At 37.7% G+C, this 27,076-nt stretch overlaps 1 protein-coding gene across 15 annotated transcripts in view; it reads left to right on the top strand.

The window, feature by feature from the left end:
• The window catches only part of LOC113530100 (ryanodine receptor 3), a 159,827-nt gene that overhangs the window by 5,551 nt on the left and 127,200 nt on the right, over positions 1-27,076 (top strand). For all 15 annotated transcript variants that reach the window (XM_026919849.3, XM_026919835.3, XM_026919847.3 and 12 more), the window contains exon 2: positions 17,728-17,847. In XM_026919849.3, the coding sequence (XP_026775650.3) occupies positions 17,728-17,847 (120 nt within the window). The remainder of the gene's footprint in view (positions 1-17,727; positions 17,848-27,076) is intronic.

Raw genomic sequence — 27,076 nt, 5'->3', positions numbered from 1 at the left:
CCTCAAATCAAAGCCGAGGGCTGACCTCAAATCAAAGAGGAGAATACTTTCTCTAAAAGGCTGAAGTCTCAACTCCAATCTGCAGATCTCTTAACCTTAAGATTGGTTGATGTATGTGAAATTATAGAAGTTGTATACTGGAGTATCTGGACATATCAATAGTGTTTCCATTACTCTCAGTACCACTAATAGGGCACCAAAAAACCCCAAAAAAACAAAAAACATATTTGCAATGCTAAGACAAATCATTGCTGTTGACCATCTAAATTGAAGACCATCTAAAAGGAATAGTAGTAGCTTAATTTGAATCTTTTAGTCTGATAAGGCCCGATAAAGTAATCAGTAAAGTAATCAGTAAAAAGTCTAAAATGTGGCTACATTAGATAGACCATGCAGCAAGATCACATGGGAGTAGTGAATTATAGACACAGGAATTTATAGGTACTAATCAATGATAATGATAATAGGATTAGAATTGTGGTGATGGAGGGCCAAAGTACAGATGAGCGGGTTTTTGGAGAGACCTGCTTCTCACAGTTTCTTCACAATGCTGCTGCAAGTGTCATAACACCTGTTTCCAATAAGCGCTGGATAGTGGAGGAGGTGCTGAGCTGTTGGAAGGGGTGTTGTGGAACCTTGTCTGCACACACACACGCACACACACGCACACACACACACACACACACGCAAACTGTGATAACCCGTGTGATATTCAAGGTAGCTGTCATCTGCTTAAAAAAGTTATAGATGAAATGTTATAGATGTCAAAGCTATATACAACATAAAGAGTGATGTGAGAGCTGATTTCCCCCTGGGTGAATGATTATCCAGGTCAAATTCTACAAGCCAGTTCTCCTCGATTACTGTCAGGTTCTACTTGTATTCCCAGAGGATACGATTCTTGCAATATTATAAAAAGGAAGACTTCTAAAATGTATGAATGTGGGTGTGGAATAGTGTGTTGGTTATGTTGTACAGTTAATCCTCACCCCTGCCTTTTATAGAAGTAAATGCCCCAAAGTAAAAATTTAAATCTTCTTATTGACTTACCGTTATTATGCAAAAATTGCCAATCAACTACGTCATATTTCGTGTCTCAACATGAGAGGTGACTTTCAGCACAAGGGAAGGCGGAGTGTGAGGCACCTCTACCCCTGGCAGAAAACAAAATGTACTTGAAAAATTTTTTTGGTGATTTTTACAGTTCACTGTATTTGAGCCATGTACAAAATCATATAGACTTCTAGCTAACTACATGACTTGCTAACAGACTATCATGCTAATTATCATGCTAGCAGAGTAATGAAATGAAGTTACTTCATCTGTTATGTACCTTCCTGACATGTCGAGTTGAGGGGGTGTTATCTTTGGGTTTTCCTAGACGGGAGTTGGAAAATCCGAGTCACAAGCTTAAGTCAAATGTGGCAACAAAATAAACATGGGTCATTATGTCAAATTTGACGTTAAGTCAAATGTCACTTTTTCAAAATATTCAGTTTTTTTACATTTACTGTTTACATTTATAGACCTTTTTTGTTTTTTTTTGGAAAGAGAATTTGCAAAGAGATCACAATGTCATCACATTCACACCTCTAATATCAACAGTATTCAAAGAGACTTTTTTCATTCACATCTACCCTATCAGAATGCACACTCACTGATTAGTATTGTTTTTTTTTTAAATCTTAAACAGTTCTTCAGCATGCCTTGGCACTAAACTTGATGTTTTTGGGAGATTTTCAGGTCACTGAAACATGGAGGATGGGGCAGCCTTCAGTGGGCTGCTGTAATGACAGCACAGCTCAATGAAAACATGACATCTGTTTTTTTTCCTGATTAACCTTGAGTATCACAGTTGTATAGACATTTTAGGATAATCATGCTAATCTACCTATTTGTAGATTTTAAATAAAGTTCAGAGCATATAGGTGTGATTGTGTTATTTATGTGTAATCAACCAACCTCAGCAGAGTAGTTAGGATCCATGTGCAGAGGTCTTGATCTCAAGGTTATGATCTCAAGTCATAATCGTTAAGCAGGCAGAGCTCATACACAGTACTGACATCAAAAATAATATCCACAAGGAGAATCCAAAGAATAATCAAACAGGTTGTAGCAAAATAGTCAAGGCACAGATAAAGCAAACATCTTAGAACTTGAGAATAAGACTTCACGTTTAACCTGTGCATGACGTGCTTGAAGTAACCGAACCAGAAAGCAGACAGGAACAGGAAATGAGCAAATGACTAGAATTCAGGAGATGGTGCCCTCGTTTGACTAGAAGGAGCAATTCCCTTTACTGTTGTGACAAGTTCCATGGAGTTTACGCTTCACTTATGCACCCCAATGCAGCTGATTTGGACTGAAATGCTTGTTTTAATGGTAATTCAATTTATTTGTGAATTGTGTATTGCGTAAACAGAAAAAATTCTGAAACGTGTTCAGTATGAATTGCATTATGTTTTAACAAGCATTTAAATCCACACCGCTTCTCACAAACACATAGCAAAATACATGCTGCATGACACTATTTACCCTGCAAACATCTCTAACATAATGCTAATAATGCAGCATGGGTGTCACATTGGCAAGAGAATAAAACCCATCAGCAAGTGTTATGCAGTTTGTTTTGCTAGCATTCCCCACAAGACAAAAAATAATGGCTGTTCTCATATGGATTCCAATTATATGAACTTGAGTTAAAAAGCACAGACAAACATGGCTGGCTGCCTGAATTTTTAGAAACCAATTTTTCTTTATCAATACAGGTACTATACCTAGATAAATAATGCCAATAATAATACCCACACAGTATTGTTTTCTTTAGAAACGACTAAGCCTTAAAAAAAATTTTAAGCTCTTCACAGTTAAACATTTTCACACAAAAATCACTTACATTGTAAATATAATGAATATGATAAAGTATAAATATCATATATTTTTATATTTTATATTTTGTGTGTACGTGTTGTATCTTGCTACTGACCATGCTGCTGTAACACAAGAATTTCCCTCATGGGATCAATAAAGTCTATCTATCTGTCTATCTATCTGTCAACCCTAACAAGAAAAATGGGTCAAGTCTCTTTATATGTAAACAATTCCAGTTCCAAAAATATATTCTTTAAAGAAAAGAAGTCCAGTCTTTGTTACAGAATCTGACATCTTTCCTCCAATATCCGATTCAGCATTTTCTGGTATAGACCTGAAACCGATACTGGGTAGTGGGTACTGGGATACTGGGATTGGTGGCATCTCTAGTAATTATACATCTTTTGAAGTAAAAGCCCCTGACAAAAAAAAAAAAAAAAAAAAAAAAAAACAGATGCAAAAAGACCAAACCCTGTTGTTTGTCTCAGGTAAAATCTCAGGTGAAGCTGAACAAGGAGAAGTTTTTGGCTAGCTGGTTAAAATAAGTGTGTGGCTAGCAATAAACACCAGAGAAATTAGTTGTTTAATTCGTAGTCACCGTTAAATTAAAGACTGAACTATGAGTATGTTTAAGTGAGTTTTTGCTATGATTAATTGATTTTAGTTAACTTGATTTTTTGTTAACTTGTACCTGACGTTTTTTTTCATAAATTGCAGCTAAATATGAAATGGAGTTTTACTTTGTCCTGCGAGCACATCGTACCAAAAAGCCTATTATTAAATTCAACTCCATTAAATTGGAGGCTGACAGATGAGACACATGTGGAACTAAGCCAGCATGTGGAGCATTAGACTGTGTGTCTTAATGATCTATCGATCTGCTGGTAAATGAATTGCTTCATTTCAGAATGCTGCATTTCACACAATTTCCCAGGCCTCAGTAACACAAGCTTGTATAATACACAACACCTCTGTGGTTGGAATATGCTGCGCACTCTTACGATATTTAAGATATTTCGCACTGACAGGGTTGCTGCATTTTTCAACGTTTTTCTATGTTAATTAGCAGTGAAATAGTCCTGATCACATTGTTTCATATAAAACAACTTAATATTTCAGCTTAATCCTTTTAAATATGACCATATTAGATGACATATAAGAATAAAAAAATGTTTTAAAAATGGGACCCCATCTACTTTGTCCCACGTTAAGTAACCGGGGTCTAAAAAGGTGCATTCCAGTGAATAAGCTTTAACACATAGGCTGAAAATGTTAAGTTTGCAGTCTTGCAATAATATTACAATTAAATTAATTAATGAAATAACTGATTGTTATAGTCTGTGATCCTCTTCAGTATTTTTCAAACTCACCTCATACATGTGAAAATTAGTAGGGCAGTACAGCAAACCAATAACCTAGTTTGCAAGATACTGCACTGCACTGACCTAGGGCACTTTCCTACATGGTCTTATTATTTTTTTTCATAAAGTGGCTCTATTTCATTGTGTTTATGAACTCAAACTTTATTGAATTAAATTCTTACAACATTTTGCTCTCTCTGAAAGTAGCTCTCCCTACTCTCTGGAAACAATATTTACCACAGACTAATTACACATTATTGTCAGTCCCAGTGTGCAGTCTTGGCATAATCTTTAGTTCTACACAGTATATATTAGGTTGCTTTATTAAAAGTACTGTTCTTTAGCTCCGCAACACCCAGCATCAGCCCTTAGGTAGTTTAAAAGATACAGACTACTGCAATTCTCTTTCCATTAGCATAATTGGTAAACCTCTAAATAGACTTAAGTATATTCAGGATACACCAAATGCTCAGCACATCATGCTCCTACGCTTTAACAGTCACACCAGATGTCCACATGGATGTCCACAAAATTCAAATTCGATATGATATGATACAGTGGTGTCTCGATATGACATTTACGATATAGCAAAAATAATATTGCCCGAATACGTGCCTGAGCTTTGTGTTTAATTGACTATTATTTACATAAATTGATTAAAACGTACAATAATTGAAACTTAATAACGGCAGTGTTTGTGTGAGCCATTCAGACTGTTAGCAGCATGTAATGAAACAAAAACTGTGCATTAGAATGTAACAAAAGAAACAAAATGGCTAAGCTTTCAGAGATGTGACTCATAAGGGTGGTGTGTCTGAAGCGCAGGACCCCCATTCTGCTTTTTTCCCATTCTGCTGTTAGCTGGCTGCGCTGGCAGAGTCGCGTAGCTCTCTGTAGCCCTAGATGTCTTTATGAATCCTGCGTTTTAGAGGAAGACACAGAAGGGTGATGTCAGAGATGCTTGTGGTATTGGCACTGCTGTATTGTACACATATTCGGCACACTGTTATAGTTTGGTCCACAGCTCACTGGTCAGCTCGGCGTTGTAATTTGCCTGGAAGCAGGAGTGCTCCTCTCAGGTCCACCAGACCTTAAGGATTCAGAGGAATTTTCTAGTTTGTGCTTGTAGCTGACTATAACTATTGCTGTATTTCTTGAACTTAAATGCTGGCAAGTGTAGGAGCTCAGAGTAAAGTGCTTACAGTGTCCCAATGAAATGCTGACTGATTATACTGGAACTTCTGGACACTGTACTTGTGTTCCTGAAAAATATATTTATTTTCAACTAATGTATGTATGCCCTGCTGAACATTTGTATATGCTTTGAATATACCTAAATTTAACCAATGTATTTATCTCCACTCAATGCAGGTTCAAATATTGAATAATTTTTTTTTTGTTTAACCAGTGTAGTTATTTCCCCCGTGTTTGGAGGAGGTTTTTTTTGCATATACTGGGTTTCAAACAACAGTCATTGTACTGTGGTATTAATGGACTGATATCAGGGGATAATTGCTGCCTTGCTGTGTCTCTTCAATCCTGCACTGATTTCAGCATTTTTTGACCATGACCACATTAATCAATTTGATTGACTGCCACCAGCAATATGCATTTTTCATCTGAGAAACTGTCAACTTATTTCCGTTTTATTTGCTTGATTTGTGCTGATCTCATTCCTGCAATCCTTTTTGCCTGCCTCAGTAGAAAATGAGTGGGAGGCAGAATATGGCTAAGATGGATGTGGATGTTCTTCCTTGGATAACCTAAGACAGTAATTGCTCACATTCAGGTCTCAATTATTGAACAGTTGATAACTTCAGTTTGATACAAAAGACTTTATAAAGTTATAAAGTTAAAACTCTAATGATGCTCATACTCAAGTCTCTTTTAACACACTTAGCACTGCTTGTCACTTTAGTATACAGTTATAGAAGAGTAATGATTTATAATCGCGCTATCCGGTGTCACCCAGATGAGGATGGGTTCCCTTTTGAGTCAGGTTCCTCTTCAGGTTTCTTCCTCTTGTTGCCTCAGGGAGTTTTTCCTTGCTGCCATCGCCTCTGGTTTGCTCATTAGGGATAAATGTAAATTTAAATTTTATATCCAGATATCTGTACAGCTTTGAGACAAAGTCCATTGTTAAACGCGCTATATAAATACAATTGAATTAAATGCAGAAGAGTGCATAATACTCACACTCCAGCTCACACACTTAAAAACTCTGTACTGGGTTACTGGTGATTTCTAAACAAGACTGGCTTCTACAGACCCTAGAGCACCATTTTACAATATGCTACATATATTTTCTCTCTAACTGAATCAGAAGCTGTAATGACGATGATGATGACAATGATGACAAACTTATCTTCATCTCCTATCTTTAGTCACCATGCTTCTTGAGTAAGTAATATGCTGTAATTAGTGGCCTCTCTTACGTGATATGTAACGCCTGTCAGTTTTTCTCCATTATCCTCTACCAGCCAGTTTGTCTTACTCTTGACATTTTAAAACTGCACAGTTACCACAGAAACGTTGCTGCAGTCTTCTGGTGCTGTTTGGCCTGCTGTGCATTATCTTTCCCTCCTACAAAGACAAACTCATTACACCAGGAAGCGGCAAGTGAACATTATGGTCTCAACTAATTTTTCTTAGGTTTGAACACTTGAAATATCTCCAATATACTGCCCATGGTATAACAAAGCACCGATCACGCATTAAGTATCTTTGGTAGGTCTCTGATAAGACTCTGTGTTAACACCCTCTTGTGCTGCATGCTATCATCTTTTATACTATTCCCTTCCCATTGCTTTTCTCATAAAAGATTCACGCCACTTTAACAACCTCTGTTTCGCAAGCTCCACCTAAAAGATATCTGGGCTTTTTATTAGGTGCTTGGTGCTGCAGAGTCAATGATGTGTGGGATAAAACAATGTGCTGTTCGGCTAGCACAGCAGCAGCTGGAAGGGAGGTGGAACTGCTGAGCTCTCTGAGTTGTAGCCTATATGTGTGTGTGTGTGTGTGTGTGTGTGTGTGTGTGGGCATACTTTCACCAAATGTCCACACAAGCACAGGAATAGTTTGAACTTGTGGGGACAGTTAGCTGGGAAATCTTTTTTTTTTATTTTATGACAATAAAACTGCAGAAAAGCCAAAATTTTTTTTTTTTTTGAGTTTACAGTTAGAGTTAGATTTAGGTGTAAGCATATCATTAATTAGTTGCATTAATGATTATGCCATCGGAAGGTCCTCACAATTCTAGTAAGAGAAACACTATACTGTGTCAGTTTGTAGGTTGTAGGTAACAATAAATAGAGATAAAAATGTATCAATTGGCTTGAATAAAATGCCTTCAAGATCATAAGTCCAGTCCGGTTGACTGTAAAGAAGCCAGTGTTTTACAAATATTCTGTCTTTTAATTTCAGTAACTATTTCATCCTGGTCAGGGTTGTGGTGGATCTTGAGCTTGGACAGGAACACACTTTGGATGGGGCACAATTCCACCACAGGGCATCACACAATACAGATCTAGAGCAGTTTAGAGTAGCTAATGGTTTTGGACTGGACAACCAACACAGACGTAGGGGAACCTGCAAACCTTCACACAGACACTAACTGAAGCTCAAGGCTGGACCCTAACCTGGACCCTTGAGCTGTGCATGCTACCACGCCATACTGAACAAATAGAAAAAAATGGTAAAATTAAAATGAGTTTAAAAAAATCCTAACTGACTGCAAAGCTATTAGGGTGTGTGTAGCTCTAAGGTGATTTGGTAAAGAATTCCAGAGCTTGTGTTGGTCCCTGGTAACTACAAGCTCACTTGTAAAAGAAAGTACACCCTCTTTCAGTTCTATGTTTTTATTCATATGAGGGCCTTAATAACAGTTGTGTGGTCCTCACCAACTTTTATAAACAAACAAATAGACTCAGATGACAAAAAAAGACAACCACACACATACAACAGATTTCAAAATGTAGTCATTTTTTCCCCAAAAAGTAAACCAACATTCAGAAACCAGGTGGGGAAAAAATAAGTACACCCTTCCTACTTCCACGATCATTAAAAGAATAATTAGCAGCCAGGTATTACTAATGAAATGCACAAGTTAATTAGTTATTCATCAAGAAGTGAGACTACCTCTGTAAAAGCAGAACTTTTGGCAGTTCTGAGACACTCAGGTGTGTGTCTACATCTGTATAACAATCATTTCAGAGGTGATATGCTGTTTTACAGACATTACTAATGTGATTTTTGAAACAAAGGTCACTATCAAATATGAGAACTCGGTTCTTAACATAGTTTTTGGGCTTAAAAGGCAAGGAGTTCAGTATCATTCCCTTCTTCTTTACTACCAGTAACCTCTGTCATGTCTTGTTTTACCACAGGAAATGATGGTACATCCACAACTTAATGTCATCTAAGCAGCCTCTAATATCTCTAAGAATCAAGACATTATGTAATATGCGGGAGAGAGAGGCAGGACCCAAGTGTGGGTGATCGGTGTAAGCAAGATCGAGTTCAAAGCAGGGAACAGGTAGACAGGGTAATCATAGGCATACTCAAAAATGTACGCCCAATAAATATGATAAGCATGATTTAATAAGCATGGGTCAAAAAGAAGTGAGAATAGAACATTAGCAGCAGTAGGTTTAGAAATGCATGATAACCATCAACGAGAATTTGCATCACATTTGCGTATGATACACAAATGAAGGCAAACTAATAAAGAAACCAAACACAGAACAGGTGAACACGATCAGTAGCAGACCAATGACAAGAGCGGACCAAAATCAAAACAAAGGCATGTAGCAAAACATAAACAAAAGCACTTGTAGAACGAATAACAAGCACACTTGCAGTCCTGGGAGCTGTGCTATATGCTGAGAGCGGGAATTGGGTGACAAATTAAAGGCATAGCTTTAGCATATACAGTATACCTGAATATAGATACAGAATTAAATGAGTGTGTTACTTTTAGTTTGAACATTGAAAAGTTCAACCAAATGTTGAAAAGTACAAAAGCAAGATTGGCAGGTTTAAGGCCTATACTTATAGCTCTGTCAAGATTTCTATTTTTAACAGAAGCCATATGGTGACTGTTTTGAGGCTATGCGGTGATATATATGTTGTAATGTTTGTTCAGTGACTCAAGCTGTTCAGTTGCTAAAAAAGTAGATTTTTTTCTTCGTTTAATGTAAATGTAATTTTTAATAATTGTCTGACTTAAGGCTGCAGAAAAGGCCCTTGTATTTGTCACTTTAAAATGTATGGGGCCTTGATAAGTCTATCAATATGGGGAAAAAAGGCATTGTGGGTTACATTTGTGATTGTCAGTCAGCCCAGAGACATAAGGTTTCATGGCAAGATTCTAGTAAACATTTTAAATAACAACGAACCATTAACCTTGTGAGAATCCATTGTGTTTCTGCTCATCTGTTTTAAGTTTTAAAATAAAGTTTGCATGATTCTCACAGCTTGATATTTCAAAGAATACATAATAGTGATCAGGTATTGTATATCTAGTATCTGTGAAAGCTTCATGTCTAAACAATGAGAAATGACCAAGTCTAGGGTGTGGTCATTTTTGCTAATGGGTTCCACCACATACTGCATAAGATCATAAAAATTCAAAACATAATCCAAATTTCTGTGATATAAAATGTGTCAAATCCCTGCTCACTGCATAACCTGTGAGGAATCTTATGTTCAGTAGACCTACCTTTAACAGCCTGGGCAGATAGTATTATATTATTTTACTCAAAAATCAGCCTGGGATTGCTAGAACATTGCCTTATGAGGTCTCAAGGCAGCTAGGAGATGTTTGATTTAGTCATTGTCAAAGACTGTCAATCAAAATACCTTTGTCTTTATATACTGTCTGCTCTTTGCTCAGAGTGGACATGTTTTATTGCTGCCCCTTTATGACAAAGCAGTCCCTCCACTGGTTTAATGGGTGTTAATGGGAGGTGCTGTCATTCTGCTGTGCTGGACAGAAACTTACAGTCTTGTGTAATGCTCCTGCAGTAAGGACTTTTGCATTGCTGTAAAGGGAAAGACAGCCATACCAGAGTGCAGCATCAACCGAAGGTGTTAGAGGGCCATTAGCGGAGCAGCTGACGACACACATTCTGTTTTTATGTCCCCTTTCCGAGGAAAATGGAGCACTGAATGCCCTGAAATTTGTGCAGCAAAAGGCTCTAGTCAGATAAAACATTGTGAACGTACATTCCGCCAGACAGTTTTATATAGTTAAGGTACACTACATCAGGCACTTTTAGAGGGTCTGCAACCCTTTTTTCTTTTAACACTTTATGGCTCTTTGTATCATCGTATGCCCTGTTGCTTCTGAGGTTGACAGAAAGATTCTCTCATCCTACACCACTGACTCAACACGACAAAATCGGGGTGCAAGAATATCGGCTTCTTCTGTGTAGCTTTACCCATCCTTCACAAACACTGCTTTTGACAAAGCAGGGCCATTCCCGCTGGATATGTTATCTATATAGTTTTAAGCAAATTTTGAGCAAGCTGGGAAAAGAAAAATGCAGATCAATAATTTCATCAAACTATTAAAAGCTCACCTTAAACCAAAAACTGCATATGCAGCCATTAGGGGTTTAACAATACACAACATTCCCTTTCAGTTGATTCAATATTCAACATTATAAACGTACAATAATTGAAACTTTATAATGACACAGTGTAGGCTTGTGCGATATTGATTTTTCTCAGATCGTGATTTTAAAATATCACGTTAAATGATTAAATCCTCCAGAACTGGTCGTCTGAAAAAGACAGGAAAACGAGAATTTACACCACTTCTGGTTTAAGGAGAGGTGAGGGGACTGCATAATAATATTACCAGCTATGCAGTCAGAACCACAATCACAAAAACTTAGCTGGATGGTGGATTTTTAAGTGATTCTGCAGTAATGTGCCGTAAACAGTTAAAAAAAAAAATAACATCACATGTTGACATTTTGATATAATCCTTTTATTAATTGGTTGTCTAATGTTCACCTGGCTGACATTTTCTCTGTTGATGCAGAGAGCAGGAGAGCACCAGTGAAAAAGAAAAAAAAAACAAAATAGTGTATTTAATCACCTTCTAATTATCATGACCATTAACATTATTTGTGTTAAGTGTTAAATTTGACACTTTGATGTAGGCCTAATTAAATTTTTCGGCCAATATCGTTGTCCTTTCTGCCAAAAAAGGTCAAAACAGCTCTTTTGGTTTTTGGCCAAAATTTTTCCGGTGCCATCCCTAATAAATATAGTTAACTGATGTTAGCTAAATACCTGTCTAATGTTAGCTAAGTCAACATATAATGAAAGATTTTCAAAACATGACTTCAAAACACCTATGCAAATCATCACATGTTGATTGGAAAAGAATGCTCTTTTGGCATATTTTTGACTGATAACTTGTACTAGACATTCTTCCATTCTGTCAGAGTTCCGGGGACCAGAACACGCTAAACTTTATGCCGCTTTGGAGTAATTTCCATATTTTCGCAGACTGATAGAAGGGAGAGACACAGTCTCTCTGTGTAACCCAAACATACTCACAACCTGAACCCCCACCCCAAAGTACAATAATTACAATGCAGTGCACCTAAACATTAACCCTTCACTCTTTAACACTAGTGTGTTTTTTTCATGTTTTTGTGGAGCTCCTACAAAAAAATGCATAAGGGTTGGTAGGTCTGGTAAAAAAATATAATCAACATTGTCACTAGATATCATGGCAATGAGGGGGCAATAATATCATCATATTGCACAAGCCTAACAGACTGTTTGAATGATCCATTCTGACACTCAACAGCATACAGTACCAACCCTACCAAACAAAAAGCTGTGCATTAGAATGAAACAAAATTAATCATGGCTAAGCATTCACTGATGTGACTCGCAAAAGTGTGTGTCCGGAGCACAGTGTTTTTCCAATTCTGCTGTTAGCTATTTGTGCTTGCAGAGTCACTTAGCTCTCTGTAGCGCTAGATGTGTTTTTGAATCCTGCATTCTCCGCTACTGAATATAAACTTAAGAATTGCTGCAGTGAGCTCTTTAGCCTGACTTATGTCAGCAAGGAAAGGCAGCCTGAATGCAGCAGAGAGTTTGCTGTGTGTGTGTGTGTGTGTGTGTGTGTGTGTGTGTGTGTGTTGCTTCATGTTTTCATCTAATTTTAGAGAATGCCACAGAAGGGTGATGATGGACATGTTTGTGGTATTAGTGCTGGTGTATTGTACAGATATTTGGCAGTTTCATCACACTGTAACATTCCGGCAGGATCATAACTTACTGGGAAGCCGCAGTGCTCCCGTATACCGGACCTTAAAGTTTTGAGAGAACCTTCCAGTCCCTGCTACTGCTGATTGAAGCCATTGCTCTTTTTCTCGAGCAAGTACACTAGTATGGTAGTATGCTGGTATGCTTGCTTATAGGTTTGTGAAAATCAGTGAGCTTAGGTGGAGCATGTTTTTCAAACCCGCATAGTATCTCAAAAAAGGAGGGAATGTGGGCTTGATTAAATTTCCTTGCCTACCTTTTTAAAGTACTAGGTCTAGATCATGATTATTTCAGTTGTAGGACAGTCACTCAGCAACAGCAACAACAACAAAAATGCAAAGTAGAACCATTACCACACATAAACTACTACATCAAGTGGATTAAATTTAAAACTCAGGCACAAAGAGGCTTCAGTGAACAGGTGGAGGTCGGTTCAGTTTCTGTGGTTGAGGTAAAGCTGAGTTAGCAGATGGTTTATTCTGGACAATACTTCTACAGGGTAAGTTACAGTTATTCAGAAATGAATTATGAACATGCTTAAATCCATTTTATGGGCTCTCCATTCAGACTGGCGTGTAGTTATTGCTTACATGGTAGCCAGAATTTTCTTGAGTAGAGCTGTGTGAGAAAATTTGGGGGATAGAAAATGTGGACTGATGAAGTAGACAGCATTTTTTTCTTCGCTGTCAAAAGTAATACAATGTAACATAAAGCAAGAGACAATTTAAAAAATTAAAAATCAAAAAATGATATATGAATTTAATGTAATTAACATTGGTGCATTTAGCCCATTTGTTGGCAAGTGCGATGAATGCAACCATGCTCAGCCGGAGAAATACCCGGAACTAATTAGAACAGTAAATGCTGTTACTAAACTGGTATACTAATGTAGTGTGCTTTAGAGTAGAATGTGTATTTTCATACTAGAAAGTACCAATCCAATAGTGAATAACAATACTGAGGTTGATACTGATCTAAAAGGCTGCAGTTTTTGGATTGGATTTGGCATATTTTTTAGAATACCTTTTAAGAAGCTGGATCGGTGCATCCCTACTGGAAAGTTCAGAACTTTCTTACCAATATAGTTGTTACTGCTGACTGCTCCTGGGCTTGTACTTGTCCTGTAGTGTTGTTTATATCTCAAATGCATTTATTTCTGGTCTCTTGATTAAATTGCTATTTAATCTAGTGGAAGAACAGTCAGTTGGATAGTAACGCTTGGTTGCTGTTCATTTGCCTATGTATAAATGCAGGTATTACACTGACTATATTGTCATTTTACATCTCAGACAAATGGAAAAGCTGTGTTCTCTTATTGAATAACTTTTCTTGTTTGAAGAAAGGCTTGGAGATATCCTCTGGTGTTTGGCAGTAAGAATATTGAGCATTTTTTGCACCTGTGTGGGTGATACCTGCAGTGTATGCAGTGAGGAATATTCTGGTGTTATTTTGGAGTCTATATACAGTTTAATTATTTGATAAACTGTCAAAGTAGCACCATGACTGCCAGAGAAGTAGCTCTGAGATTGCTGACAGAGGATAGGGCAAAAGTGAGTATAATACAGTTAGATGTCTTAGTGATTGCAGCTCTGTATTATCCATGTGTATGTAGGTCTTAGGAACACATAGGTATAGAGGTATAGATAGGTATATTTTTTAGCCATGACTGCTTTCTTCTCTGATATATACACATGAGAAATTGTATATAGTAACACTGTCATATACTCTGGCACTGCAATTTGTGGCTGAAGCAACAAACTTAAATGGATCTTGGGGTGAAATTAAACTCTCAGTCTGCTTGTGTGTGTGTGTGTGTGTGTGTGTGCACTCTCAACCAGACATACGATAACACTCACGTCATCTTAGTGATGAGTCACTAGAATAAACAGTTTCCCTGAATCATGCCCACCATACCCTGAGTCATTTTAGTGCAGCTAGAGCTACACAAATCAATTCATCAGCAAACTGGCCCAAACCATCCAGTTATGCTGCATCTTTTCATAGGAATAGTTTGACAGTAACATTCTGGAGTTAACTGAACCCAATTTTACTGTGTTTAAATTGAGCTTTTGGTGCAATTCGTATGGACTCACTCATTATTTCATCTACCCATCTGGCTGTTTTATTTCTTTGATGGATCCTCCTTGTTTCAGTGATGATAAGATCAACTGTCAATCAACAGTTGAGTAGAGGGATCCACTACTATCCATGGCTTAGTGAAGAATAAGACCAAATTATTGCATCCATGGTCAAGACCAAAGTTAGTCAGTCACAGGGGTCTTTTTTTTAATCAGGGTTTTCTCAGAAAATCTAGAGGCCACATTTCCCCTAGGCTGTGAGTTGAGTCAAATGTTTGAACCAGATGGTCTCTGTTGCTGTCTTAAGAATCCCTGTTAAAAGTGTTAGATCACAGAATTCTCACTGCTGAGAACTTTGCAGTAAAAATCAGCAAAATATACTTTATGGTTTACTTGCAATACTATGCCAGACATTAGAGACTGGTCCAAAGGCAATAGGTTATAATGGGTACAGAACAAACTATTTTGGTGTGAAGTAGACAGGCTGGAAGATTCATTTTAGATGTTGATTTGTGTCAGATGATGGGGAAATGCCTTCAACAAAAGAGTGAATCGTAGCAACCAGCAGCTGTGAGGTTACACTGGTCAGATAACATCCTAGCTATTAAACATCCTGCTTCAAAACAACACTAAGATAAAATCAGAATCTAACAAAGGTAACAGCGTAGAACATACAAATACACACTTACACATGGACACACTTGTGCACACACACACGCGCATATGTATACGGTATAAATAGTGTCTGTGTTACTAACATTTAAATACTTAAATACTTAAAAATATTTAAACACGGCTGATTGGAATGATGATCGATATGATTCTCAAATCGCGGCTGTTTATTATGTACATACTTTACATGTCACCTTGTGACAATGACCGCATGTGGGTAGCCTATAAAATATCTCTACCTTGCTATTGTCGTTAACACAAAAGGTCCCCGCTATGTCACTACCCCACTATTGTTACCAACCCAGTTGACCCAAGGCGTCCTTCACTTAGTTGTAGAACCAGGGTTACAATGTAACCTGTTCTCACCATTTATGTCCTTTGGAACTAGTGGAGGCCACATATCAAAGTCGTCATAAGGGTTCATAACATATCCTGATAGTGCACTCTAACAGACATTAACAAACAGCACTCATAAGTAGTGCTGAGACAGTTTTTAATGAGGATGAAAATCACTCACAGTGCTTTATTGAGGATAGGAATTACTCAAAATTCTGATACTGGTCTCTATTGATGTTAAAAAACAGTAGCATAAAATAACCACAGCTTGGGGTGCAGTGAAGCAACATTCAGTCTGTAGAATCTTGTGAACTCCATGATGCTGCTTCACAGATATCCAAAGTGACACCTCTTGTAGGTTCGCCCAGGAAGTAGCCATAACGCATGTAGATGGTGCATGACATGTTATACTCCATACTCCATACTCACTCGATGGCACATATTTAAGAGTAACAAGAGTATGCAACAGGATTAGAGTGCTGTTTTAGTGTCTTTGAATCTAGTTCCTCAACTCCTCGACAAGAGTGAAAGAGGACAAACAGGATGCAGCATTGACCTTTTATAGGCTACACCTGTGGGGTCACAGTCATGCAGTGTTGATTGTGTTGATTAAGGCGAATTAATTGTAATTAAAACAAGCAACTGCTAAAAAAAGTAGAGGTAGAACTGCATTTTGCAATGGCTTGTGTTTGTGCATATTGGAACATGAAAGACTCATTTTATAGCACAATATCTTGCCTGTCACTTGTTCAATACTAATTTAGATTTTCCAGGGAGATTTTCAGATTTTAATGAACATTGAATGAAGCAAACCCATTGAAAGTAGTTTCACTTTGGCCAGTCTGTGTACTCATTCTAATTCTCCAAAAGGATTTAATCAAAAACAAAAAAACACTTTTATGAAATTCATGTTTAAAAACAAACAAACAAACAAAAAAACTATTTTTTTCCCCTTCCTTTTGCAAACAATAATCATTAGCTCAGCTGACCCCACTCACTGGATCGATTTTCCCCTGACCTGGGCTGAATACATATTTTAGACTGCGTGATAAATATTTAAATAATCTATATTACATAAATACAGATTGTTAATGGGTTAAAGTCATAATAATTATAAAGCATTGATTAGTATATACAAAAATCTCTTTGACCCAACACAGTAATGAACAGGTAGAAATGGCTCATCCTGTTCTCCACTGCTTTATTTATTTATGACTCTGTCATAATCAGGTCAATAGTGAATGGAGAGACATTAGTTAGGGACCTGAGCTAAGTGCTTTGTTGGCTGATACAGTGCTAAGACCTTTAACAATTTTGTTTTTTTGCATGTACGTTCATGATACCCACACCGAGCTTGGATCACAAAAAGATTTCTTGGAAACATAAAATGAAATTTGAGACTGCAGGAATACAATAGTTTTAAAGTTTCATTGGCCATAGTTTTAGTCCCTTTTATGTCTCACTTTTAAAGCTTTAGTCGCAAGCTAACTGTTGAGATGGGGACTGTCACATCTGTAAAATACACCTTTCCAAAATGCTGCACTGTGGTTTCTGCAGAGCAGCTCCTGATTAAAATTGGGCAGTTGGCTATTGTACTGCACCACTCTCCTCCTCTGTGTAGCCATATCAGCACATTCTGCTTGCCTCACACAGACAGTACTGTATTTCTACTTCTTCTCAGTTTTGCCACGAACAAGACACTTAGCCTATTGTTTGCGGTTGGCATATAGCAGTTTGGACACAGATTAAATAATCTCATAATCTTAACAATCTTGTTAGGTGCAAAAAAAACATATTGTGTATATTCATCAACTAGTGTAACACAAATATTCTGAAAAGGAGCAACAATTAATCAAAATGATACCAGCTAACTCCACCACTCCATCTTTGTATTGAACATCTTTAATGCTGATTCAGAAATGTTCTGCTATTTCCAGAAATACTTGGTGAAAAAATTGTTCATTTGCCTCAGCAAACATCAAGCCACGCACATTAATTGGTTTACTACCCTTTAACTCTTACAACATTTGATGCTTGTCCCTTTACCTAAAGGGATTTTAGTTGTCTGAATTTATGAATTGTTTTCATCCACAAGTTTGTGTGTCTTCTCTCAACAGGATGATGAGGTGGTGTTGCAGTGTGTGGCCTGCATTCAGAAGGAAAATCGCAAGTTCTGTCTGTCTGCTGAGGGACTTGGCAATCGGCTATGCTATTTGGAACTCACCTCAGAGGCCAAGGTAAGCAAGGAGAAGCTAATTTGGCATATGCATTGTCTGGAGAAATGCAGAACAGTAACAAGACACTCTCAAAAGGAAGACTTTGTCCTAGAGGTGTGCATTGGGACTTGGATTCCATGGGACCAAGCAAATAAAAAGTTGTGGGAGTGGGCGTTTTTCACTGTCATGCTGGCAGGAGTGAACACTTGGTTATGAACCTTGTGAGACAGTGTGGCGATTGTGTGTGTGTGTGTGTGTGTGCGTGGTGAGAACCATTTACTGCATCTGGTACAGTCTGGGCTTTATTCATTCATTCACTCATCTTAAGTAACTGCTTTATCCTGGTCACTGATTTAAATTATCTATGTGTTTCTATTTTGGAAAATACATAGAACTAATAGAATCATTAGAAAATATCGGGATTTGGTCCAGATGGTTCTAATGGAACACCTCAGTGAGGTTGCAATCCATGCTGCCTGTGACTGGAATCCAACCCTGCTATTCTGGGCCTCGTCCACCAAATAGTAAATGCAGCTCCTTCAGTGTCAAGAATTCATTATTATGAAAACTGTGTGTATGCAGGCACTCCATCTATTTCATGGTAAGATACTGTAAGTTTCAGTTAAAGCCAATGTTGCTAGGTCAATCTCTTATCATTATTATCTTCTAAGGACACATCCAGTCTTCATTTTGGAACTTATCTGTCTGCAGCATATGTCTGTACTGCCCTTAGATAGGTATGTGGTCCATTTCCAGTATGTGCTTGCCATTTCATTTGCACAGCAAGCATTAGAGTTTGTGCAGGATTCCACAGGGACCGTAGGGGCTAATAACCTAGAAAGTACACAAAGAGGGTGAGGCCTCTAGAATACTATAATGTGTTTTGGGCATACTCAGCTCATGGATGGAAACGAGCCCACATGCCTTGGCAGTGGTGGCAATGAGTTAATAAAAACCGCCAAAGCTACTGGATAGCCCGTTGACTACTTGTCTGTGGGTGGTAGGCAGGGAGAAAGCCTTACTGAGACTTCTCTATAAACATTCTCCATACATGTGAAGTAGCGTTTTGGCATGTTATAATGGCAAAATATGTGATTAATTGTTTTTTTTTTTACCAGGGCAGTTGTCCGGGAGGGGCTCATCAGTTAATGCTCTGTAAATATCCTCTTCAATGTCCCATATGATGAGCACACAGTCTTCATATGGAATAGTGGATCTGTCTTGACATTCTTGGATCCATTGCAATAAGAAATAGCAAAATTAAAGTAGAAGAAGCCCCACCTGCCAGTCTTGGCAGTCGTATAGCAGTTGTGGTTCCAGTGATCAGTGAATATATTCCTCTATAACTCCTCCTTTCCTTTCCTTTCCTTTCCTTTCCTCATTATTATCCTGTATTTTCATATGGGATTAGGGTGGCAAAGCATAGGGGAAAGTATTCCTTTAAAGTCTTAAATGCCTGAGCGGTGGCCTGAAACCATGCAATTTCATGAGGCCCTGTGTTGAGGAGTAACATATTAGGAGCAGTGACTATGCTGAAATTCTGGATGAACCTATTATAAAATTTTGCGAGACCTAAAAAAGTGGCAGAACGGATGAACATGTTGTCTGTGGAAACCACCACCTCTCGGTAACATGAGCATCCATGTAGCCTCATTAAATATTTGTAGTGCTCTCTAATTGTACTATATTCCACTTGTCTTCCACATGTCATTCTCAAGAATCTGAGTTAGATTTTGTGCACTTTATGCTCCTTGGCTGTCAGATGTTCTACGCAGAAATCGGCGAGAATTAAGAGTGGTGGAGAGAAATTGGAGGAAATCACAACTTGATGCTGATCTTGTCTTATACTGCTCTGTTTTATCAAAGTTCTCCTTTGATGTCAGTGGTTCTAAGACATCCTTCTACAAGGGAAACCTGGAAGAATCTGCATCTGATCCATGCAAGCTCCATAACATTTTTCTTCACTTCTTCACCCTCTCCCTCTTTCTTCCCTCCTCCCTGTCTGCTGATGACTTTGCCACCTTCTTTGATGAGAAGATTAACAAAATTTGCCAACCTTTCCCAGCTACCCCTATTCCTACAATACACAATCCCTCTTCCCTACCTATCTCCTTAACACATTTTTCTCCATTTTCTACAGAAGAATTCCTACAAATTCACATGTCCAGCAATCCTACCACCTGCCCACTGGATCCTATCCCCTGCACAAAGCTCCAGATTATGTCGAAAGACCTCCCCCCTTCATTACTTCCATCGTAAAGGACTCTATGACATCTGGTCATGTGCCATCTGCCTTCAAACTGCAAGGGGGATACCCATCCTGAGAAAGCCTACACTAGATACTTCATCAGCAACTACTGATCAGTATCATTTCTTTCCTTCTAAAATCTCTATATCTGACCCAAAATGCCTTCCAAGATCCTGACCAGTCGGCTTCAAAGTGGCACACACACACTCGTGGCTATTACTCAGAAGCTTCAGTAATTCCTGCCAAACCAAAAGCTTGCAGCTTTCGCCTCGTTCAAGTTTAAGGTTCAAAGATTATTTGAGTGTGTGTGGTGCAAGCTCCACCAGCTCTTTCTCTCTCTCTGGCTCACGGCAGTCACTGAAAGCACAACGAAACACACAAAAGTAGGCGATAAGACACAGATGAGAAGCATCACTCATTCCCTGCCAGTTCAGTCTGCCTCCTCTCTGTCCACAGCTGATGCTGCCACATTGAGTAATTAGCCAGGACTTAATATAACAGGGTTAATATGTCATGAAATGTAAGCTTTTAAGAGTAAGATTTTTGGCAGGTAGAATATAGTACTGTTCCCACTTTGTGAATTTTTGTACAACTTTAATACTGTCCGACATATTTTATCAAAACTAGGCACTGTGCTATTATTTCAAGTGCATAATTCAAATTTTTGGTTTTTGTTTCCCAGAGTGTTAGCTTTTGTTGAATCACTTACACTCAATAAATAAAGTCTTTTGGCATACAGTAAAAAGAACATTTTGCGCAATCAGTTATGCAGAATTTCAGATGGCTTTAGTATAATACAGTATATCATTCTATGGGGCTTGGTTGGACTGTTGCTTGTGGCCATGTCATTGTTAACCTGACATTATTGTATTCCCATGACTGTAGACATCACAGAGTCATGTAATTTTGTGCAGTACTTAATGTCTCATAGTTCTTGCTTTGTCAGATAAACATAATATAGTTTGGTCTGTATTTCAGACTAAATTGAGGGTGAACATTGTAGTAATAATAAATCCTCCATTTTAAACTTGTTCATTGTAGTGAAGTAAGTGCATGCACTATTAGAATAGACAAGAATGGTGGATACTGAGTGTGAGAGTTTTCAGTGGACCTTTTTTTTTTTTTTTTATTTCATAAGCATGCTTTAAGGGGTGTGACAACAGCCAGAAAAAGGGCTATGTCAGCCTGACTTTGATATAAAGCCTGGATAAGGTACAAATAAGACTCAAACGAGTATACGACAGTCACATCTTTAATTACACGTGCTAAACAAATGAAACAAATAATGCAAAAGATAAAGATTTTCGTGTCTTCTTAGTCCGTGATTAAGAGGTTCCGAGTCAGCTGTCCAACCAAGTGCTCTCTCTCCTTTGGTAACTTTTCTAACCATCCACGTGTAGTTGCCTAATAATGAGGAAGAGTACTTATGCAGCTTCACAATGCCTTGCACTTGTAGATATGCCAACATGTTTAGTTATACAGTTACATGTTGCTAACTACAAGGTCAACTTGTCAGGGAATTAGGAAGGTCAACTCGTCAAGAAATCTAGAAAGCTACGTAGATGTCTAATACCAACTTCAGTGATGGCTAAGTAGCATTGGTAAAATTGGGATTTCCATGTACGATCTATCATCTTACAATCTATCATCTTAAAATCCCTATTTTAAATTCCAAATGACTCATTATTGAGTGTGTAGGCACCATGTACAGTCTCCTCCAAATGTATTGGAACGGCAAGGCCAATTCTTTTGTTTTTGCTATACAATGAAGACATTTGGGTTTGAGATCAAAAGATGAATATGAGATGATAGATCGGAATTTCAGAGTTCATATCCTGATATTTAAATCTAGATGTGTTAAACAACTTAAAACATGGCATCCTATCCGAGCACATCCAAGCAAGGGATGTGCAACCAAATATTAAGTGTTATTTACTTTAATTTACTTTAAAGCTATATGTTCCTATATTTTTGCTCATCTGAAATTGGGTATAGATACAGATAGCTTTTTTTATATAATTTTTATAATATCTTTGCTTTCAATAACTGCGTCATGCTGGCAACCCACTGACATCACCAAACCGTTGCATTCTTCTTGTTTAATTCTCTTCTAGGCTTGTGCGATAGCTACTTTCAGTTGTTGTTTGTTTTGAGGGGTTTCAGGAGATGAAATGCATGCTCAGTTGGGTTAAGGTCTGGTGATTGACTTGGCCAGTCTAAAACCTTCTACTTTTTTTCCCCCTAATAAAATCAAGATGTTGTGTTGGCAGTGTGTTTTGGGCCATTGTCTTGCTGCATGATGAAGTTCCTAATTAGATTGGATGCATTCCTCTGTAAATTGGCAGACAGAAAGTTTCATGTTGGTTTTTCCTTTTTAACAACAAATGCAGTCTTCACAGGTGAAACCCAGGGCTCAAACCAAGAGTAGGCATTCAGAGCTATTCATTGTTCAAACAAGCAATCTACCAGGGCACACCTGGGCAACAAGAAACACCTGTCAGTCACATGTCCAATATTTCTGATCACTTAAAAAAACACAAGGTGCCATGTTCTATGTTGTTTAACACATCTAGATGTAAATATCAGGAAATGAAACTGAAGTTCTGATCTATCGTCTCATAGTCATCTTTTGATCTCAAACTCAAATGTCTTCATCGTATATAGCAAAAACAAAACAATCGGCCTTTCTGTTCCAATACTTTCAGAGGAGACTGTATAGTGTAAGCCATTTTGGATTTGATCATATAACAATGATCAATTTTGCATTATTAACCTGCACACACTATTTACATAATCTCACATTCTCTCCATTGATCAGCACTGTATTTATTTAAAAGTACATTAGTTACACACCTGAAGAAGTGTGTGAAATTTGTTATTGCGTAACTAGATAGAGAATGTTGACCTGAGCTGCAGAAGCCTTGCAGCTATTTCTATAAACCCTCAGGAAGTTTTTTACTTAGTAAAAGTTGTCTTTTCAGATCAGTCATCAGAATGCCTTTTTACCTGTTTACTACTGCTTGTTGCTCTGCTATCAGGTTGCAGCTTCTGCTTTGGAAGGCATGAGGCAGCTCTGAAAGCCTGCAGTACAAAGAGCTATAGACCAGAGCCTTTATAGTTATCGCACGTCAGCGCAAATGATGTGTTCAGTGTATGGAATACTGCATGAGATTTTTTTATATATAAAACTAGTGTATATAATATACACTAGTTCCAAACCATATTTGGGATAATGTCAATCTCCAGCATAACAGTTACTCATAGACATCACACCCCAAATACTCTTCAAGGCTTAATGAACCTGATTTGTATATTATAATTTGAATCAAAACAGTATTTTTTTACGGGGCAGCATGGTGGAATAGTGGGTAGCATTGCCACCTCGCTCCTCCGGAATTTTCAGTTTAATGGGTTACTTGGGTTACTGTCTATGTAGAGTTTCGCAAGTTTTCCCCATATCCGTGTGGGTTTCCTCCGGGTTCTGTAGTTTCCGCTCAGCTCCTAAAAACATGCCACTAGGTGGATTAGTTACTTTAAATCGCCCATAGGTGTGAATGAGTGTGTGAATGTGTGTGTACGTGGTTCCCAGCGATGGAGTGGCATCCCATCCAGGGTGTTTTCCTGCCTTGTGCTAGTGTTCTGGGATAGGCTCCAGATCCTTCATGACTCTGACCAGGATAAAGCAGTTGCTTAAGATGAATGGATGAATTTATTTTTTCATTGCCTCTTCCCTTATGCTACATTGTATTGCATTTAACTTCAAAGGGGGAAAATCTGCTTTATCAGTCTACATTTTCTGTACAGTGAAAGGTAGCAGACTGATACAACTGAAAAACTCCTGTCCCAAGAGCTCTGAACATAAAAAAATCTGGCAGCCTCAGTGGGGTGAACTGCACATGGCTAATTTTAATATTCTGAATGGGCCACCCTTCTCTCGTGTAAATAGTCTTTTAAACAGTGTCACATTTGGATTTAAGGTGCCGACTTAAGTAGCCAACTCTGAATACGACTGTAAGTGGCTCCGCAGGACAATCATACATGGCATGGCAGTTTTGGAGTTGGTTTTCATGTGGACATGCTACGTAAATTATTTATATCTGTTTACTTGTACTGTAAAGCAAGCAATATAGACAGATGAGCTGTAATTACGAAGGCATATGTACAAGGATAATATAGGTATTTTTGTAATCCATTGAATTTATTTTAACCAAATTACATTTTTGTTATACTGTATACCTTACAATTAGGGTATACAGTATAACAAAAATGTAATTTGGTTAAAATAAATTAAATGGATTACAAAAATATCTATATTATCTTCGTTAATGTCAGAAACTCCCTTAATTACAAGCACTGTTTTCATGTTGTTTTTTTGATTTCATGTCACTGGATGCATTTGTCTTTGTGTTTTATTGTGCATTTGTATTGTATACATTCTGAGATATGTTTTCTGTTTTCTGTGGTTTGTGTTTTTTGCTATTTCTGATACACTTTCTCGTTTAGACCCTTGCCTGTGTTTTCCCATTTTTATATGGATTATCCTTTTTTTCTGACTCCTGCTCTGGACTGTGATTATGATTATTAGATTTACCCAAATAAACAATATGCTTAATGTACGCACTTATATCCTGCTTTCTTATCGCATGATACATTTAAACAACCGGTTACAAAATAACACAGTATGTTTTGAATAACTGAATAAGTTATAAGCAGTTAAATGGGATAAAAAGTTTTGAAATAAGATTTGATAGCAGCATGCTCCAGTGTATTCAAAGTGTACCACTAAGAAAGAGGACGCTGTTATTTGTGCTCCATTTATCTTACTGCAGGTTCATGTCTCATGCCTTACCTCAAACTGTCAGCCTGCTGCGTTGGCCTCTTTAGCTCTCATGCCAAATCTTCCATCAGACTCTTCTCCTTTCTGTACCAACCTACTGTGACACTTAGTGATTACTTGACCTGTTTATTTATGGCAGGAGTTCCTGAGCACAGATCACATAGTTTTGGACTAACAGACATTATTTGTGGACACCCAGCAATATAAGTAACATTTAATGTTCGATATATAAAACTGCCACCAACCCTGCTACATTCTTTATAGTGATCTCTCGTGGTATGAGCTTGCATTTGAAATTTAAACACATCAATGTATAAATCACTGTGTTGCCTGTATTACCCAGGCGTAAAGATGTAAATAACTTAAAGGTAAAGGTAAAGATGCAATTCTTTGTTCATGGCTAAAACAACAAAAGTAAAGTGGAGTAATTTGGAGCAAATTTAAAATTAAATTTAATTTGGGTAGAGTTGCCATCTCACAGCTCTAGGGTCCCTGGTGCAATCCTGAACTGTCTGTGTGGAGTTTCTGTGCATGTATCCAAGTGAGTTTCCTCCCACCTTCCGAAAACGTGCCAGTAGGTGGACTGGCTACTCTAAATTGCATGTAGGTGTGAGTGAGTGTGAATGTGTGTGTTCATGGTGAGCTGCAATGGACTGGCTTCCCATCCAGGTGTGTTCCCATCTCACACTCAGTATTCCTGGGATAGGCTCTGTATCTATTGTGACCCTGATCAGGATAAAGTGCTTAATGAAGATGAATAAATGAATACCACCCCTCCTGACATCAGGCCTAATCCAAGTCCTGTCAGCAGGTCTAGACTTACATTTCTGGCTCTTGTAACTGCATACCTTTACAATTAATCAGTTGAAAGTATTATTAAATAATAATAATTATTAAATAAGTCATAGTGACTGAATAATACACATGAAGATCTAAGAGGTAATCAATGAACTGTAACTTTAAGGGGTTAACTAGTAAAGAAAAATGTTTTAAACTCAGGCTTAGACAAAAATCATTAAAAAGTGGACCCAGTGAACCAGACAATAGGCACATGCTGCTCCTATAGATTCCCAGTTAAAATATCTATAAGGTATGCTCTAGTGAACAGTTTTCACAGCATGCTTGGAATGTGTCTGTAAAGATTTTGCTGATGCAGCATATTTTCACATTATAACACATACGCATAATTAGAGGCACCTTGCGTTACTTTGACGGTAAGCACAGGCATGAACATTTGAATAAATATTGTACAGTCGACATAAAAAGAAATCATAGTAATATGATAGTAATCATAGCCTAGTAGTATTAGAGTAGTTTCATGTTCATTTCCAAACCAAAACGTATGAAGTGATGTTTCTTAAATTTACCATGTTACATTCTGCTATAAATACTGCCGTCTCAGTCATTTTGTATAGAGAAGGGGTGTAACGTAATGCACCCCTTCTGTATATGTTTAGTGCACCACATATTTGTATTTGTATCTGTATTCAGATTTAAACCTGAGTTAAATGGCACTGGTTATGAAGTTATCAGGTACTTCTTGCAGGCGTACCCTGCCTCCAAGCCGCTGATTAAACCAATCCGCAGAATACACAGGAGCATTTTAAGAAAATATTTTTAAAGCAAAGCCAGGCAGTAAGGAAGTCAGCATTCATACCATGCAGTGATATAGTGTCCCTATAGACTCCCTGAGAATACATGTCATGAGCCAGGTAATTTTGCCTTAATGCTCAGTAGTGAGGGACTGATCACAGGTCAGGTAACAGAGGAAAAAAGTCTTATGCTGTTCTATATTCGTGTTCGGCTAAATCCCACTTTGTTACTACTAGATATTTCAGGAAGTGCATAAATTTGTAGTCTACCTGAACATTGATGCTATGCACTTACTTCCTTTCAGTGTAAATTCATGCACCCACAGGAATGCTCTAATAGTGATCTCTATGTAGTTTAATGCAGTGATTACTCTGGGAAATCCTAATCATTCAATTCAGTTTTATTTGTATAGTGCTTTTAACAATGGACATTGTAACAAAACAACTTTACAGACACATTATTATACACAGAACAGATTAACGACTAATATTCTGTTAAATCGGTTACTTGCTAAATAATTAAATTAAAAAAAAAAACTATATAAATGTTTAGAAACCGTATAAGAATCAGAA

The sequence above is a fragment of the Pangasianodon hypophthalmus genome, chromosome 10, assembly GCF_027358585.1.
Source record: "Pangasianodon hypophthalmus isolate fPanHyp1 chromosome 10, fPanHyp1.pri, whole genome shotgun sequence".
Taxonomy (NCBI): Eukaryota; Metazoa; Chordata; class Actinopteri; order Siluriformes; family Pangasiidae; genus Pangasianodon; species Pangasianodon hypophthalmus.
Note: the sequence above shows the minus strand (reverse complement) of the source record. Positions and strands in the feature narration are given on the sequence as shown.